Source organism: Mus pahari, chromosome 2 (assembly GCF_900095145.1).
Source record: "Mus pahari chromosome 2, PAHARI_EIJ_v1.1, whole genome shotgun sequence".
Classification (NCBI taxonomy): domain Eukaryota; kingdom Metazoa; phylum Chordata; class Mammalia; order Rodentia; family Muridae; genus Mus; species Mus pahari.
Genome location: NC_034591.1, coordinates 105,541,010 through 105,560,719, shown reverse-complemented (window position 1 = coordinate 105,560,719; position 19,710 = coordinate 105,541,010). Strand labels below are relative to the sequence as shown.

At 46.5% G+C, this 19,710-nt stretch overlaps 1 protein-coding gene across 1 annotated transcript in view; it reads left to right on the top strand.

The window, feature by feature from the left end:
- Positions 1-15,261, top strand: part of Kbtbd12 (kelch repeat and BTB domain containing 12) — a 73,518-nt gene extending 58,257 nt beyond the window's left edge. The window contains exon 6 of the mRNA XM_021191742.2: positions 14,926-15,261. Within this exon, the coding sequence (XP_021047401.1) occupies positions 14,926-15,119 (194 nt within the window). The 3' untranslated portion in view covers positions 15,120-15,261. The remainder of the gene's footprint in view (positions 1-14,925) is intronic.
- Positions 15,262-19,710: the final 4,449 nt, after the last annotated feature.

The window sequence follows — 19,710 nt, the reverse complement described above, 5'->3', positions numbered from 1 at the left end:
CATCATCCTCAAGCTTCACAGAGAGCTTGAAATCCTAGGCTTCATGAGGCCCTGTCCCAAACACACAGTGGGGGAGCAGGGGGCACTGCTGAAGAGATGGCTTTGTGGCCATAAGTCTAACAAAACATGTTGAGGATCTGGATCTGGGAAGAGCTAAACAAATGAGCTTCCAGCTTTATGGGTTGGAAGACTTATAATGGTAAAGTTGTTGATTCTTCCGAAATTGACCTAAAGATTTAATTCACTTCTAATCAAAATCATGTTCAGACTGCTTGTGCACATAGACAAGTTTATTCTCAGATTTCTATGGGAAACAACAGACTCTAGAAAGTGAAAACTATCTTCAAACCAGAACAATAAGGCAAGGGTATTCATCTTAAAAATTGAAGACTCTGTATAAAGCCCACCTTAATTAACCCAGTGGGATCTGGTGACAAGCAGACACAAAAATGGGCTTAAAAAAGCAAAAACAATTAAACATCTATAAATAGACCCAAAGAAATGTGGCAAATTACTTCAACTTACTTTGTTTTGCTTTGAGACAGGATGTGACTGTGTAGACAAGGCTATGTAGACCAGGCTAGTCTTGAACTTACAGAGATCCTTCTGACTCTGCCATTCGTGTCCTGGGATTAAAGGCATGTACCACAATACATTTGGCCAACAAGTTGATTTTTAACAAGAATGTAATTGAGTGAAGTAAGGATGGTGTAGGCTTAGATTTTTTTCAAAATCTACTTTAATACGTGTTCTTAAATGCTTCAACCTCCCTTCTAGCCCGTCAACCAGAGGTAGGGGAGAAGGATGGTTAATAGGACAAGTGGGTTATGGACCTCTGTTTAGAAGTGGTCCTTTGGGGTGATATCAGTCTTTGTTGTCAGGATATCGGCAGTCCAGTCCAAAACATCGAACACAAATCAGCAGCAGCAGTCCAGTCCTGGCAAACACCAAACAGGAATCAGTAGCAGTGGCTCAATTCAGAAGAAGCCTCAAGGCTCCAACGAACTGAGTCAGCACAAGCCCATGGAAGCGGCATGAAGTAACCGGAATACCATGAGCTCTTTGGCAAGTTTCTCCCTGTGAAGTCACAAGAGAAGCTCAGTGAAGACCGGTGTAGCATTGGAAGGTGGACCAATGCAAAGGCCGCTCACTGTCTGTTGGGTTCTATTTAGACTCTTCCCAAACATCACACATCCTCTCAAGGGTCTGCCTCAGCAAAACGTCCTCTCATAAGACGGCTTTCGGAAAAACATCCCATGAGACAACTGAGTCTCCAAAGAAGCCAGAAATTTTCACTTTAGGATGGTGTTCAGAATTGATATTGGATAGCTCAGTGGAACTCGTGCCCAAGCCTAACAACCCCAGTTGGATAGGTGAGAGAAAACCAACTCCCACCCAAGAAATAAGGAAGCAAAACACCCAGATAATAAGTAAGAGGGCACAAGACTTGCAGACTCTTCAGCAAAGTAGACACAAAATCTGAAATAAATGTTCAACTCTTTCCTTGGGGAAATGTGAATTAAAGAAGTCACTATGAGATACTATACTACAAACTCTCTGAAAGGCTAAACATTTTAAGACATTATTTGATAATTAGGTCTTACCTCATGAGAGTGTTAAAAGCAGACTCCCATGCATTCCTGGTGAGAATGCCAAGCAAAACAGCCACTCTGGAAAAAGGCAATACACTCACCCTGTAACCTGGTGTGGTGTGTGTGTGTGTGTGTGTGTGTGTGTGTGTGTGTGTGTGTGTGTGTCAGTGACTGCCCAAGAAAGGAGATAAATTATAATACACAAACTTGTACATGAGCATCTTCCAGGTTATAATTTCTAAAACTGAGAGACTCAAAGGCCCTTAAGGAGATGAGCAGAGAAACAAAGCTGTGGTAGACTCTACGGGGGGAATAGCACTGCAAAGAGTACACCAACTGAACTGGAGCTAGACAGCTGCGAGCGGCCATGTGGGTGCTAGGAACCGAACCCAGGACCTCTGGAAGAGTACTGCTGAGCCATCCCACCCCCCTCCAGACCCTGTTTTGCTACTTTAATGCTTCTGAGTGACTTTATAGAAACATTCCTAGCTGGACACTGTGGTACATGACCTTTCATCACAGCACTGGGAGGCAGAGGCAGGTGGATCACTCTGAGTGCAAGGCCAGCCTGGTCTACATAGCAAGTTCCAGGACAGCCAGGGCTACAAATACTCTTAGAAATAAACTTAGATAAGGTAGGAATTGGTTTACAGTCCATCAATGGAATGTTAATTGCCCCTTGATCAAAAATAATTATATAGGTGCATTCTTTCAATTTGATAAAATTCTTAACTAATTAAATGTGTGGTCCAGGCAAGAATACTGCCACACACTCCTGTCCATGTGATCCCATCTTGTGTGCCCTGTGGGATCATGAAGACCCTCTCCTTCCCACTCTGCCTGCAGAGCACTTGCTGCTCTTTTATCCTTGTGGACAGACTGTCACCTGCTGGTCACAGGTTCCTCTTCCCCCTCCTTCTTCCTGAGTCAGGGTTTGATTAAACCTTTGCTTTCATTGACTCGCAATTCACTTACCACCAGGAGAGCAGGTCACATACTTGACTGGGAATAAACCAAAGTAGGCTCTTCTCTGTTCCAGTAGGCCAGAGCATCACAGGCAGTGGGGTGGCTCACTCCCCCTCTGCAGAGCCGTTCACTTGCAGGGAAGAATGCGGATCACACCTCCCAGTGAGGTGGGAACTGAAATAAACCTATGTTATGGTTTTGGTGTGAACCGCTCCCCTCAGGCTCTTATGTGTGAAGACTTGGTCCCCAGCTGCTGGCACTGTTTTAGGAGGCTATGTCACTTTTAGGCGGGAGGGTCTAAAGCAGGGGTTCTCTGCCTTCCTAATGCTGCACCCCTTTCATACAGTTCCTCATGTTGCAGTGACCCCCAAACATAAAGTTATTTTCATTGCTACTTCAGAACTGTAATTTTACTGCTGTTATGAATCATAGCGTAAATATATGATATTTCCAATGGTCTTAGGCAGCCTCTGTGAAAGGGTTGTTTGACACCCCCCCCAAAAGTCTCGACCCACAGGTTGAGAAACACTGGTCTAGCTGGAGGAAGAGGGTCTCTGAGGAGGAGGCCTCCAGTTTATGGTCAATCCTGCTTTCAGTCTGTTTCCTGGTCTGCCTGCAGGCCACCGCTTATTGCCACCACCATGAAGCCACCAGCATGATGGACTATGCTCCCTCAAACTCTGAGCTCAGGAAAGAAATCCTTCCTCCTTAAGAGGCTTCTTGTCAAGTGTTTGGTCACGTCGATGACAACGGTGACACAGAACAGAAACTGAATAAAGCAGAAATCAAGACAACAGAGGCAAGGCTCGCCTTACAGAAGCCAGTGGGAAATGTCCTCAATACCATTTCTGTAGGGCTGACTTGGCTCAGAACTCAGTAGTGGGTACCACTCTTCCAGAGTTCAGTTCCTAGTACCCAAGCGAAGCAGCTCACAATTGCTTATCACTCCAGGGGACCTGACATCCTCTTCTGGCTCCTGTGGGCACCACACACAAAGAGAGAGGGGGGATGGGGCAGACAGATACAAGAGAGACAGAGAGAATTTAAAATAAAATTTAAAAATCTAAAAAAAAAAATTAAATAGTAATACTATTCCTATAATGAAACCCAGCAAGTTAGCATTTCACTGATAATCGGTGGGAAACAGTGTATGGTCTCCCCAAACACTCTTCCCTCTTTTCCAATCACATTAAAGAATAAAACCTAGATGAAAATGGTCCCTGATATTTCCACTAAAGTACGTTTCACAGCACAGAGCATGCTCTAAAAAGCATGGGGTGTATCCCAAGGCAGTCTGCCACATACACAGGCTTCCACTGCCTTATTTACCTCAAACCTCATGTCCATATCTCATTTACTCCCTGGTATAGCAGAGCCCATTTTCCTATGAGACATGCTGCTCAGGCTCACCTGACTCCTTCAGATACTATGGTACTGCCGCATGTGGTGTGTCTATTTTTGGGGAGAACCTGGATTGAGAAGAGCTGGCATGGGGTTCTGCCTCCTGTGCCTTTTCCTTGCTAGTGTGATGATATTTCATTCTAAGTAGGTCAACTCAAGTGCCAGCCCCTTTCCTGGTTCTCCAAGCTATTAGCTTAGAAGAGTACCAAGAGTGACACCAAGAGGATGAACCAAGCTGCCATACCAACCTGTTGGGGATGGTGACAACCTGGGGTCACACAGTGGGTGTGTGAGAGTGCACCTCCTCTCTGAGGGGGAGCCTATCTGCTATTACCTTCTGTTTATGCTTAATACAGTGATCTTATCCCATGTCTGAAATAACAGACTCCTAGGAACAACGGCAACACACTTGTATTTAAAATAAATACAGCCTGAGGATGATGGGGAAGTGAATCCAGAAAAGGCAGCAATGAGAGGGCTGCCTTCTTTCATGTGAATGTAGACTCAGGGACCTTCTTCCCAGAAAGACAAAGGAAAACCAGATCTTGAGTGTGGCTGTGCTAAAAAGCACATCCCAGACAGTCCCAGAGAGCAGGGGGCGGTTACATCAGCTTGCAGAATGAACCCACAGGATGACTCCAGCTGTGCGGGGCTGCTGTCTGTTGGCCACGCCTCTCCTATTCTTGCTGAGGCAGTGCAAGGCTCCCTCCTGCCGCACCCATACTCCACACCCCCAGGGTAGGACCAAGCATCCTTCCTGCCACTCAGAAGGTGACACGGCAGTAGAAGTTACAGAAAGTGTAACACCTGTCCACAATGCTAACATCTTTTAAAGCTAGTTAAATAGCTCAGGGGCTGATGAAGCATGTCCTTGTCACCATGACTGACCACCTGAGTACAAGACTTGGAACCTATACAGTGGGGCGGGTGTGGGGGGAGGAGAGACAACTTACTTACACACTCATACACACGATAAATAAATTTTATTTTTTTTCATTTATGATCAAAGGATAGACAAATACCAATAGGTTCATTTTTACAACCCAGTGGTGAACCTGACTATCAGCTTTTTAATTTTTTTTATTTCATTTTCAAGTATGTGTGTGCATGAGTGTGTCTATGTGTGTTCATGTATGGATACATTACCCATACAGTCTAGAAGAGGGCACCACATCCCCTATAGCTGAAATAACAAGCAGTTGTGAACCACCAACTTGCTGCTAGGAACTGAACCTGGGTCCTCTACAAGAGCAGTAAACATACCCTCACTCTTAACTGCTGAGCCATCTCCACCCTCAGCTGCAAACTCTTAAACATTCCAAATGAGTCTTGAGTTAAAACAGTATCCAACTTTGAAATGGCAGAGTATGGAGTTTAGAACCATCCCAGGAATCCCATAAATGGTGGTAGAGCACGCAGGAGAGACCCTTGAAGGCATACTTGAAAAGACGGGGACAGCACTGGATTCAGCACCAAGGTCAGAGGACAGGGAAGGATCTGCGAAGAGCACCAGAGAAAACTCTCAGAAACAGTTTTCAACTTGGCACAAAGGACTCTGTCACACTTTTGAAAGTTCTTGATTTGAGGTCAGAAGTCCGACGTGACTTCCTGCATTCCATGAGGCTAGTATATTCACTGGGATTTCAAAAGATAATAAAGCCTCCCTTGGTCCCAAGATTGAGAAGTATATCTAATTAGCTTCTAATTAGGGTCGCTGCTAAGCTGTAAACCCTTCCCAATTTGATCTAAAATTATAGCATATAAATTTCATCAAAGTCATACTAATTCTTCTTTTCTGTACTGGGGATTGAACCAAGGGCCTGTTGCATGCCAGGCCATTGCTCTACCATTAAGCTATGTCACCAACCCTCTTTTTCTTCCCCAACTTTTTATTTGGAGACAGGGTCCCACTAAATTGACTGGGCTGGCCTTGAATAATCGTCTTGATGTAGGCTAAGGTAGAAAAGACCAATTATTGCATAATGACTTGTTGATTTATTTAGTGTTTACTTAAAGCTTGCACTGCCTATTTGCCAAGCGTAGCTTCGCTTGTTAACAGAACGACCTGGAGGGATAGCTGAAGCAATGGGTTGTTACCCTTAACAACCCTCTGTCAGCCATGCACCCTCCTGTAAACTCTTGCTTGCACGTCTGTTCTACCTTGTGGTTTTAGAGTATAAAATTAGAATGCAAACTGGACCCAGTATTGAAGACTTTCCATTGTCCAGGTTCATGGGTGACATCTCGCATCAAACCTCGCTAGGGTCAGAATGCTAATTCCAGAAAGACCCCTCCAACAGTCTGTACTCCAATAATAACATCAACTAGCTTGTTTTTATTTGTGCCCTAAATATAGTTTTGTTTTCCTTCTCTTTTTGCTCTGTCTGAAGTACTTTTAAAGAAATGTAAGAATCAGGCCATTTCCCTCACCCATATTTCAGCAGACATCTTTTACTGGGTGGCTGGGTTAGCTCCGCCCCCACCCTGCCTTGTCCCCATGCTGCTGTATTACCTAATGATCACAGTGCTGCCTACGACGACGTCATACCAGATCCCAGGTGACATCAGGAAGCCTCTCTGTTCTTTCCCATCTCCATCCCACTGTTTGCCCTTCAGCAGTAAAATCTGCATTCAGTTGTGTTCTGGGTAGGTACACACCTTCTGTAATCTCTCTCTCTCAGGGCGATTTTCTCTCGCCCTAAGTCATGGTTTGTTAATGCACACACTCTAGAATGTTTGGGTGGATGCGTGCTTTTACTTGCTTGGCACAGGGCTCTGTGTTTCTATGATTAAACTCACTGATCATACTATCTAGCTCACACAAAGCAGTGTTCCACTAGGCAAGTTAATTAGCTTGTCTGGGCCCATTGCCTTCCCCATGAATGAAGAAACCAGTGAATGTTTCTTAAATGGTTGTTCAAAGGATCAGGTCATTATCTCAACAGTTAATGTACCTACTAGTGCCCATTAACATTGTCAGTTTATTGACATCAGACAACCTTGCACAATTGAAAGTGTTTGTCCTTATATTAACAGTCATGCGTTATTGTTTTGTTTTTTAATTTTTTAATACAAGGTCTTGCTCTGCCCGGGCTAGTACTGAATGTCTGGGCTGCAGTAATCTCCTGCCTTGCCCTCTGTACCACTGTGTCTTGGATAGCTTTATGTCAGTTTGACACAAGCTTGAGTTATCTGAAAAGAAGAAATCTTAATTGGGAAAATGCCTCCATAAGATCTGGCATCTCCTTAATAAGTGACTGATGTGGGAGGGCCCAGCCCATTGTGGGTGGTGCCATCCCTGGGTTGGTGGTTCCGGGTTCTATAAGGAAAGCAGACTGAGCAAGCCATAGGGAACAAGCCAGCAAGCAGCACCCCTCCATGGCCACTGCATCAGCTCCTGCCTCCAGGTTTATGCCCTGTTTAAGTTCCTGTTCTGGCTTCCTTCAATGATGAACAGTAATATGGAAATGTAAGCCAAGCAGACCCTTTCCTCCCAACCAGCTTTTGGGTCCTGGTGTCTCATCGTAGCATTAGAAACCCTGAGACACAATGAATCAAGCTTCTTATTGTTCTTTCAGCAGGACAACTTTTAAGTTAATTGTTTGAACCAAAAATCCCTCCAGTTTGAAAAATAAGAATCCTTTAGATGTTCTAATGGTAGTAAGCAAAAAGCATCAGATATACACCAGAGAGATAAATGGGCGGTCACTAGAGTGCAGAAATTCTCTATCCCCAAAGCCTGACAAAACAACCCCCAAGTCTCAAGAAACCCATAGCTCCTGAACCTTTCAGCAACATTAAAGTGGAGAGCACTGTGACCCAGAGAAGATCTGGCCACACTGACAGTGAAGAAAACAACCAGCAAGGGAGATGGCTTGTGGAACTCACACAGGTGCGCGCACACGCGCGCGCACACGCGCGCACACACACACACACTTTATAAGAAGATGAATTCAAGAGGCAAAGCATGGAAAAATGATATCAACCCCACCAGAAGGAGAAGCAATCTAAAGTACAAATGTCAGGGCCCCTTTATGTGAAGACAGCCAACCCAAAAGCTGTATGCTAAAGGCTTGGTCTTCAGCTTGGTGATGCTGGAAGATGGTTAGACCTCTAGGATGGATAAGGCCTACAGGTAGGTCTTTCAGTCTTGGTACCAGGTCCTCAGGCCCCCTTGGAGGGGACTGTAAGACCCTGCCTTCCCAGCTGCCATGAAGTGAACAGCTTCCTCCACCGTGGGCTCCCACCATTGCTGTACTGTGCTGTCACCATAAGACCCAAAACAATGGAGGTAAGGGGGAAGGCAAAATAATCAATGTGTAAAATCCCAAAGACCGTGAGCAAAGTAAACCTTCATTCTTTATAAATTATTTGCCTTGGGTATTTCGTCACAGTGCTAGAGGCTTGCTAACAGTCCTAATGACTGTACTGTGTGCCTTTTTGGCTTGGAAGCAATGGGAATGAGACAGGCCTTGTGGATCAGGAATACAGGCAAAGCTGTAGTGGGGCACCATCTTGAGGCTGAAAGGAGCCAACACCATCCTGGAGGGCAGCAGGCTGCTCCTCAAACAGGTGCAGAACCCTTTATGGGTTCTGGGATTGACTAGTGAGCAAACATCATCTGGCCAGGAGGACATCGGTGCTGAAGAGCACAGAGTAGATGAGAAACCAAAGGAGTCTGAGTGCCTGAGCTGTTGAAGCCATGAGCCCAACTCCAACAGGCACTCAGCGGCCTCCAGATCTCTGAAAGTTACACAACCCACATCATACGTGCTCTATACAGCACACCTCGTAGGAAACTGAGACACAGCCCCTATTTGTGTGACCCCCAAAATAGTGATTTTTAATCAACAAAGGACAAGTGAGCGTTTGGGCTCATTTAGATTTCTCTCAGCAACCATCTCATTTCTCTGTTGGCATCCTTGGGGAGGGGTTGCAGACTCCTGTGGCTGCCCAGCTCCTCATATGTTCAAGGCCTTATATGACGTAACTATTTGCACAATTTGCACACATCTGTGAGCCTTACACCAGGACTGCTCTTCCACTTTCCACAGCCCTTTTCACCCTCGAGTTCACCTCACCCTAGGGATAAGTACACAGCTCATGAAGGCCTTTATTTAAAACACTTCGTTGGTATACATAGAATTTTATTGCCTGTTATTAAAGGTTAAAGTGTGGATTTGCTCAGGAGACGGATGCGCCCGTCTGGTTTTGCATGAAGAATGCAATCTTGCTTTGCCCCAGTGAGTAACTGAGAGTGTGCGGTTTACTTTTCTGACAGCTGTGATCAAACGCCTGGCAAAGGTGACTAAGGAAGGAAGGGTTTGCTTCAGCTCCAGGCCAGGGTGCAGAGAAGGCAGGGAAGGCCAGGAGGGTGGGGAAGGTGGGGCCGCAGCAGTGTGAGGCGCTGTCTGCAGTCAGCAAGCGAGAGATGGCTGCTGGCACTCAGCTCACTCTTCCCTTCTATGGGATGGTGCTGCCCACGTTTAGAGTAGACCCTCCTACCTCAGCCAGCTCAGTGTAGGAACTCCCTCACTCACAAGCCCAGGGCTTCTCTCCTGGATGACTCTAGATCCTGTCAGGCTGACGATATTAACCACCACATAGCCCATCTTCAACATCTGCAGCTAATATTTAAATTTTATTTTCATCCATGCCAAGAGCGCTGTTTTTCATAAATACATCGACCACAAGGGCAGAAGTATGGTTAAGGCCATTTCTGAAACCATTGGAAATTCTGTCCTAATCCCAAACCAAAGGTCATTTAATGATTTTTCTAAATGAAATTCAAATGAGCAAATCAAGCAACCATTTTAAAAATCAAACAGTGCAACACAACACAACCCAAAGACATACATGAGTTTAAGTCTTATAGTCTAAGGAAAGCGGTAAAAGTCTTTTATTCCAACTTAACAGTTCTGTAGTACAGCCAACATAGGCTTATACCTGACTAGCTTATGAATGAGTGAGCCTCAGACTATGGTTATTTATTTGGCTTTGACAATTACTAGGGGTCACCCCTGATCTTTCCTAACTGCTGGCCTGACTGCCTCCCCAGCAGTGTACCCCAAATACTTGCTGTTTCTCTTGGCATTTTCCCTCTCTCCTTGTGGTCTCTCCTCTCATCCTCTCCTTCTCCGCCCCAGCCTGGTAACTCAAAACCCACCCACCTCTAATCCCTCCAGTAATCGATGGTTGCCAATTTTATTTAACCAATAGTTTTAAATTAAGAAACAAGGTTTGCACAACAAAGGCTCATAAATGTGAGAAGCCACTTGTAGGTGTGGACCTTCACATACAGAAAGATCGTAGCATTACAGTACATAGCAATAGACCAAACCTTAACAAAATTATGTTTCTATAAGAGCAGAAACTTTAGCCTGGAGAGTTGGTTAAGAGTACTTCTGCTCTTGTTGAAAGCCTGGGTTTGAGTTCCACAGAGCAGCTCACAATCGTCTATAACTTCAGTTCCAGGGGATCCAATATCTTCTTCTGACCTCCACAGGCACCAGCCACAGACGTGGTGCACAATACACACACACACAAAAATAAAATAAAATAAATAGATCTTTAAAAGTTAGAAAAAGAGCAGAAGTTATGTGTGTGCAATAAAAGCCCTGAAGTTTTTGGGTGTGCCTTTAATGTCAGCATTCAGGAGGCAAGGGCGGGTTCATCCCTGTGTGTCCGAGACCAACCTGGTCTGCACAGTGGGTTCCAGGATAGCCAGGGCTCAGGGCTATAGAGAGAGAGAGACCCTGTCTCAAAAAAGAAGACAAGAAAGAAAGCAAGGAAGGAAGGAAGACAGAAAGAGAGAAAGAAAGAAAGAAAGAAAGAGAGAGAGAGAGAGAGAAAGAAAGAAAGAAAGAAAGAAAGAAAGAAAGAAAGAAAGAAAGAAAGAAAGAAAGAAGAAAAGAGGAAGGAAGGAAAGGAAAAGATAAAAGACAAGATTTAATCAAACAAACCAAAAACCTATGTAATTTTAATTTTTTTCCAAATCCTATATTTAATGACGGTTCTTAAACACTTTAACTTCCCTTGTAGTCCACCACCCACCAGAGGTATTGGGAAAAATAAGGATACTGGGAATCGCACCTATTTAGAAAGGTTCTTTGGAGCAACTCCCATCTGTGTTGTCTGGAAATAAGCAGTTCAGTCCACAGGTTAGCAGGTAGTGGCAGCTTGATCCACTTGCAAATACCTCATGGATACAGCAGTCCAGTTCAGTAGAGTCAGGTAAGCAACAGCAGCGACACAACCGACACAACCTAGCAGAGACAGCCAGGCCTCAGCCTCAGCTTGAGTCAGCAGGAGGGACCAGGAGGAACAGCAGAAGTTCTCAGCTGTGCCTCTCTCAGGGAGGAGATCAGTGAAGGCTCAAGACCCACAACCATTGCACAGCTAGCTGTACCAGCAAGCTATGCTCTCTCTCTGTCACCCAGCTGAGTTCTATTTATGCCCTCCAAACCTCACGTGTCCTCCACATGCGTTGCCTCAGCTCGGGCATCCAATCAGCCCGAGTCCTTGGAAGCAGCAACAAACCTCAGCACACCACCAGAAGTTTTTTGGTGTGTTTCTCTCTATGGAGTCTGGACAAATGAAACTCAACTACACAATGTAAGGTTGGACCAATACATGTGTGTTGTTAGCAAAGAATCTTTCATCACATGTCCTTTCACGTGTTTGCTTTAGAAGAACCTCCTCTCTCCTGTGTCTGCTTCAGGGAAACATTCCTTCCCAAGTCTGCTTTAGCCTTTCACCTGTGTCCACTTCAGGAAAACACTCCTTCACGTGTTTGCCCAGCAAACACCATCCAACACAACTGACTCTCCAAAGAACCCTTAAAGTTTCCACTTCAAACCTACAGTTCCTAACACACAGTACTCAGGCTTGAATCTGGGCTGAGCTGTTTCAGGCACTGAAAACTAAAACGGGCGTGATGAATGCAGATGAACTGTCAGTGTTTTGTGTTTAGAACCAAGACTGCCATGAGGTCATGGTGCCACACACGTGAACACTGCCAGAATGCCTTGGCTACAACACATGTTTGATTTTGAACTAATTTCTAGTCTGTGAGCATTTATAAAACTTTTGTTGTTGCCAACATTTTTACAACTGGCACATGTGGAGTCATGACCTACAGTCTAAGAACTGCTTCCACACTTCATGTATGGGTACACTGTAAACACTACACGTGCTCACACAGAGCAGCGCCTTCTTTGCATAGTTTACATCCAGGGTTGGTTGAGGTCACAGATGTAGAACCAGCGTATGTGCATGTGGAGGGCCGATGTGTTCATGGTCAGCCTATCTTTAGCATGTGCCGGGCATTGCCCTTGGAGATCACCTATGATAACATGCAGTCATTCATATGACCCTTGAGTCCATCCTCTGAGGCCAACATTACAGAGAATGAAAAAGAGGCACGGAGCTTTGTCCTGAGTCACCCACTCTCCAAAGGGAGGATTCACCAAATATGTCTGTCTACTCTAGTTCTGCACTATTTAGGCTCTTTCAGTGTAAGCCACACATACTTCCTCAAGCGTCTTTGTGCACTGGATTGGAAGGGTGCCTAGGCACAGGGGTCCAGGTATGAAAAGCACAGCCCACTGGGCCTCAGAACAGACTAGAACAGTTCCTGCTCTCCGTGTTCCAAGCACCCCAGAGGCCTAGCCCATCCTTCCAGAGTTCACATCTCGTGTTCCTCACTCCTTGCTTCTCCTTCTGCTGACTTCAGCCTGGTGATCTTAGGTCGTCTGTTGTCAATTCAGTCCTGGCTGCATCCGTGGGGATCTCTAGTGGGAGCCCAGTCTCTTGAGTGAGAAGGGATGATATGCCTGCCTGTCTGGACTCCACACCCCTGGGGAACTGAGGCTCCACAGAGCTTGTCCTACATGCATTCCTATGGGTGGTTTCTGCACGTCACTCTCCCTGTATTGTACATAATCCACTGTGAACCTTCTGGCCTTGAAGTGCACCAGGGGTCAGCGACTTTTTTAAAAGGGCCAATCTGGATAGTCGGAATTCTCAGTCACACTGACATGGCCCGTCCCCTCCACATTAAAATCTCAGAAAGAATGAATGCGGGAGACCCAGCCCACTTCCCACACCGTTCCTTAGTGCTCAGGCTGCAAATCGATTCTCTGTACCCTTGAATCCATATCCACCCAGGAGCGATCAGCCATGCTGCATGGAGGAACACATGACCACCAGGCTGCCCTTCTAGGAAAAGGCAGCCTGCCCCAGAAACCAGCTGTGGCTTGACAGATGTGCACTGAGCCACATTGTCCCACCAAAAAAAAAAAAAAAAAAAGGGTTTATGACAGATGTACAGACTAGCAAGTGGAAGAAGAGACTGCTCAAATGTTGGAGATTAAATAGCTCCATTTTTTTTAGAAAAGTATTCAGGGTGAGAGTGTAGCTCAATGCCTAGCATGTGGGTCCCTAGGCTCTAAGAATCCCCACACCAGTGACAGAGTATTAAATGAGTAAATGACTAAAGCAGGCAAGCCTGCATTTTGAATTTTTGCTTTTATCGCCACCTGCTGGCCAGAACCAATATTAGACTAAAGTTCTGTCAAAAGATTTCCCTTTTATGCTGAAAGAACTTTTTTTCTAAGAAAACCTGTGGTTTCTTTAATTAAAAACAATAATATTGTAAAATTAACATTTTAGTCATAAGAAAATTGTGTAAAAGTTTGTTTATATTTCATATATTTTACATGAAAACATTTTAGAAAAAAACAAAGTTAAGATTTTTATAAAAAGAATAAAAGACAGGTATTTTAAAATATCCTTACATAATTAAAGAATATGGAAAAGTCAACATGAGAATATTAGGAGAATGAAGAGATGTATCAGCAGTTAAGAACACTCGCAGCTCTTGCAGAGGTCCTGAGTTCAGTTCCAAGCACCCTGCAGACAGCTCACACCCACCTGTTACTTCATCTTTGGGGGTCTGATGGTTTTATCTGTGCGCACACACGTGTCTCACTCACACACATACAGATAAATAAAAGTACATTGTTAAAAAACAACCAAACAAAACGCCTAGACAGTAAAGATAGATGCCTGATTTTGGAGGGAAGCCCGCCCGTCCCACTTCCACTGCATGACCCTGAGAGCTATGCCCCATCTCTGCCTCTGGGGCATTGTTACATCCCTGCCAAGAGGAGTTGTGGCTCTCTCCTTCTACCTGCCTCTGGAAGTCACTGCAACTCTCCATTGCAGGATTGTGGGCCCCTGCCATCATCCTTAAGGAGCACTGTGGCATCTGTGACAGGTCTAACCCTACGCACATCCTAGCTAAGTGTCAGTGTCTGCCCAACTGTATGCCCGGGGAAGGCAATGGCTGTACCAAGGTCACACTTCTTGGACTGTGCTTCCGCTGGTGCACACAGAAATCAAGACAACTCCGCAGGCATTGGAACATCCATCCCGACACAGCCGCATATTCTGTCAGTACTTGATACAATAAATAAGTTTAAAGGTGGTGTATTGATTTTCATTTTATGTGTATTATGAGTGTCTGCTTGTATGTACGTAGACCACATATGTGTCTGATGTCCCCAGAAGCCAAAAGAGGGTGTCAGATCCCCTGGAACTAGAATGACAGATGGTTGAGCTCTCCAGTGTGGGTACTGGAAACTGAAATTGGGTCCTCTGCGAGAGCTGCTCATAACTGCTGAGCCAACGCTTCAGCTATACTATCGGGACACGTGTCTCTCACAGTCCTAAAGTACCACCATATTCACTGGTTTGCTGATTAACCCTCGTCTCTCAAAGAGGATGAGGTTGGTTGGAAAGAGTGATGGCAGCCTCTGAGCTTAACGCCGCCATGTTTTTTTTTTTTTTTTTTTTTTTTTTTTTTTTTTATTTATTCTTATTTTGCTGCCTTTCAGATCGCCATGAGGTTATCTCNTTTTTTTTTTTTTTTTTTTTTTTGTCTTCTTACTTTGCTGCCTTTCAGATCGCCATGAGGTTATCTCCAAAGAGATTCTGGAGCTGGACCCTTGGGAGAACCAGTGGAACGTTGCGGCCATCAACGTCCTCATGCACGACAGCTATGACGTCTGTCTGGTAGCTAGGATGAATCCCCGAGACCTCATCCCACCACCCTCAGATCTGATCGAGGAAGATGGTGACCACAGAGGGCAAAGATGAGGAACTCGAAGCCGGAGGAGCTACAGCTAAAGGAGCCACGACCTGGCAGCCATGCTTGGGCTGCTCAGAATGCAAAGCAGGGCATAGGCATAGTGTGTGGCGCTGACATTCTCATCGCATGCATAGCGGCCCCTGCGCAAAGCGGCACTGAGCGGTGGCGGGGCGGGGTGGGGGTGGGAGGGTCAGGGTTTTCCCTCAGGGGCATCCCAGCCTGGAAAAGTAGATATGGCAGAGCAGGGCAGACAGCGAGGACTCATGGGGGTAGAACAGAGTGCAGAGGAGGGCAGCACCCTGCTCCGTTGGGGCTCGAGTACTGCCAAGCCGGCCCATGGGTGCTTTTGATGATGAGGTTGTGAGAAAGGACAGTCAAAGGTTGTTAAGTAGAACCGGGCGTGGGGGCGCACGCCTTTAATCCCAGCACTCGGGAGGCAGAGGCAGGCGGATTTCTGAGTTCGAGGCCAGGCTGGTCTACAAAGTGAGTTCCAGGACAGTCAGGGCTATACAAAGAAACCCTGTCTCAAAAAACCAAAAAAAAAAAAAAAAAAAAAAAGGTTGTAAGTAGGAAAGCTGGTGTGTGTGTATGGCATCTAGTCCAGTCACACCGCCTGCACACAGGATTTGCCGCTGAGAGAGAGATTACAACTAGGTGACCAATGCCCGAAAGAGGAAGGAACATAGGCCTGGGTAGAGGAGCCATCACTCTCAGAGCTTTGCCACAGCTCAAGTCTGTCTGTTAGAACTACCCTGAAGGACATACAGCAGCAGGGCCCACTGCAGCCCTGCCTGTGACCAAATGCTCATGCCTGGAACCCTGTCACCATGGCCACAGTGAGCAGAGCATTCCTGGACACAGAGGGGGCCCCTTGGACTTAATACTGAGTGCGTAGGCTGAGCTTGCTTTCAGCTGTGCAGGACCTGCCTTGGATGGAACTGAATGCAGCATGTCTAACCACAGGAACCCACAGTAGGCTCTGAATGAGGACGGAAGAGCCATATTAGCTGCCCACTGCCTCCTTCAGATCCCTGCCCTGGCTGGGAGGGGAGCTTATCCCAGCCCAAGCATAGTACAGTGAGTGAGCTCTCCCCGGATAGATTAGGGGTATCTGCAATTGCGTGTGGAAAGCTATTCATTTTGCTTCCACTCATATTTCTGGATGCACAGCTGATCCACTGCATGGCTGATTTCTAACATCACAAAAGCTCCTGTGTGAGCAGTGTGAACACTCTGGGATCATCCCAGAGGCCAGCAGACCCTGCACGAAGACAGCTCTTTATCAGTGCACACTCTCCAAGTTCCAACCTCTCCCTCACAGGAGAGGGGGACTCAATCAAACCAGAGCCACTGACACCAAGGTGTTCTGCCCCCTGTCCCTGCACAGGTGTACCCCCCGAAGGCTACACTCTTAGAGGCAGGAGCCACGTCTGTCACCCTCTGAGGCCGAGCATAGTATCTGGCACATGGATGGAGTTTCCGGTGACCGGAATAAGTAACATTTCTAAGCCATGATCTTGGCCTCTGAGCTTGTCTGGGACTTTGAGTTTCAAGTATCCTCCTTGTGCCCACCAATGCAAGGTGGTAATCTGAGGGTTTCTTTTCTCAGGCCAACTCAGAGCTACTCCAGACAGGCTAGGGAGATGCTCTATAGGGGGTCTCTGCTCCCCTGAGTCCCCTCCAGAATCCCTTCCTGTTCTCCCACCTGGCCATCTCAGAAGCTACTTGTCACCTGGGTCATGGGCTGCAGTGTAGCTTCTGAATGCACAGCCAGGACCATGGCAGAACTTTCCAAATCTTACCTTCCTCATAATGCAGGATGGGAAGGGAAACCCCACATTCTTTTCAGAGTTGGTGTGTGGATTGAGTGTGAAAACACTGAATGAAATACTGTGTTAAACACAAACACCATGAAGAGGTCTTAACTGCCAGCTGGCTGTCACCGTGATCAGCCTTTCCTGGGACAAAGTGCAGAACAGAACCCTGGACCTTAGGGAATCTCACATCTCAGGGAGAGATGAGGTTTTAAGGTGGTTCTAATTCCCCCTGTGCTTGGCTCCTTCGGGGGTGAATCCCTTGGGTCTGTAGGCCCTTGAGACCGCAAGCGGATGCTTCGGATGCTTCGGAAGCATCACCCGGTTGTGAGAGCCTTCCTGGGCTAGGACACCATTGCTGTCTGTGCTAAGGAGTATCAGAAGGGAACTTCCCAGGGAATGCTGAGGGAGGACAAAGGAAAGTGGCTGGTCTCCCAGGAGTTGATGTACCCTAGAACTGTTTCAGCACCAGAGGGGAGGCAGGAGCTGGGAGTAGCCTCAGGCTTATTCCCCACAGGTACATCCAAGGTCTCAGATGCCTGCCATGAAGTCCCTAAGTCCCTCCTGCATCCAGAACCCAGAGCCCAGGCTCATTGGCTCTGGGGCTCACTTTCAGCGCTGGGGCTTCTCGTCTGCCTTGCCTATTTGTGATTCAAACCGACCCACGCTGCCCTCCCGGAGAACCATTGTTAGAGATTCCATTTGGACAGACCTTCTTGCCGCCCGTCACTGGCATTGAAGGTGTTCTGACACTCGGGAAGGCCTCTTAGAAATGTCTACTATTGGGGCTTCTTATCTTTGTGACTCAGGATTGCTGGACGCCTAGTGAGAAAACACAATGGGGAAGTAATTTGGATGCTGGGCTGATAAAGGACTGCGGCTGTCAGCCATCTGGACTCAGTTTGTGCTCAGCAAGAGGCAGCATTGTTCTCAGGCTGACTTTATAATGAGGAGATGTTCTGAGTGCAGACTTATAAAATACATTTTTGCTAATGAACAATTGCCTGCATTTCGGTTTTCCTCTTGTGAGCGAGTGTAAGTTTCGGTTGAACGAGAATCCCAGTGCCTGGTAAATGTGGTGTTTCCAGAACAGGAAATGTCATGTCAGTGAACATCCAGGACAGAGGCAGGCAGGCTGGGAGAATGGGCAAAGGCAGCAGGTGGTCCGCTTCCAGGTCAGTGCAAGCTCTGGTCCTTCTCTTCATAACTCCTCATTTTACACAAAGCAGATTTGCAAACACAGTGCCTTCCTTCCCCCCTACCCAGCCCACACCCACCCACCCACCCACACACACACACACACACACACACACACACACACCTTTGGGACAGACAGTCTTGCTCTAGCCCAATCTGGTTTCTCCAGAATCATGGCCAGGCTCACATCTTCTGTTTCTTTCTTCTGCTTTTCAGGACTCTATGATTAAATTGGCCCACCTGAAAGATGCAGGGAACTTCTTATTTAAAGGTCCACTGATTAGCAACCTACTGGGCAGTTGTGACCTCTGTTCCTCTTTACCATGTAACAAAATATATACAAGTTCTGGCACAGATATGATGTGGTAAGGGAACAATTTCTCCACTATCATATTCCAAATCCTTTATGTTGCCCAGGCAACAATCCACACGAATATGTAAATATCTGATTCCTCTGCCTTCTCTTTCTCTGGCTAATGACAGATGCCTAGATTTGCCAGCATGTGTCCTGGCGCCTTGCTTGCCTGTGAAGACACTACAGGAAGTCTTAGGACACCTCACTCACCAGAAGGCTCTAAGAGCAGGGATGCTGGGAGCTGGCTGGGGCTACCTCACATCCACTAGGAGCCACCCATAGATAAATATATACTTGTATACATATATATCTGTATACATATATACTTATATGCATATGTACTTGTATACATATATACTTGTATGCATATGTACTTGTATGCATATGTACTTGTATACATATGTACTTGTATAGTAGACGGAGGAAAGTAGGCAGAGAGAGCCAGGTGGAGATGCAGAATACCTGAATTAAATTATCCCGAAAGCCAGCCCAGCCTCTTTGTGAATCAACATCTCACATCCCTTTGTGAGCCATCACAAGGCTCCTTAACAATGACACAGGGAGAAGAGGGTCATAAGCAGGAAATAACGATTCGAAGGGTAGGAGGGTCATAGGTCATCATCCTAGCTGGGCAGTTGACTCTGGTCCTGTAATTGGGCACTCAAGAGTTAACTCATCCCTACTGTACCTGGGGATGGGGCTGAGCAAATGCAGCTGTCCAGTACCTGCATTTGCTGGGGAAGAACCCATATGCTGGAGCCAGTTGCTACCTCATTCTTCATGAGTCTCTTACATGGGACCTGCAATAAGGCCCTGAGAGGCAGAGAAACTCCTATTGAAAATGGCCAGTTAGAAAACAGAGGAGGGACTTCAGCCAGAGAAGCAGGTAGGCTCACTGCTGATCTTCACCTCTCCCTTCTCGCCTCCAAGTCCAGTCCCCCCAGTCTCACCTCCAGCTCTGCAGCAGGTCACCTCCAGCCTTTGCTGGCATTTGGTCTTGTCTTCCTTCCCTTCTCTCCTTCCCCTCCCCCCACTTTGGATGGATCACACAAATCTTCCCCTTCAATTCCCGCCCCCACACATCACTTTATCTCAGCCCCCCCCCCATTCCAACAGGCATTTCTTTGGGAGCCCACCAGCCAAGCCTTCGAGAGAAGCAAGGGAGCCAGCAAAAGGGTGAGCTTCAGGTATTCTCTTTCCCTTCACTTCTCCAAATCCACCCCATTCCCAGAC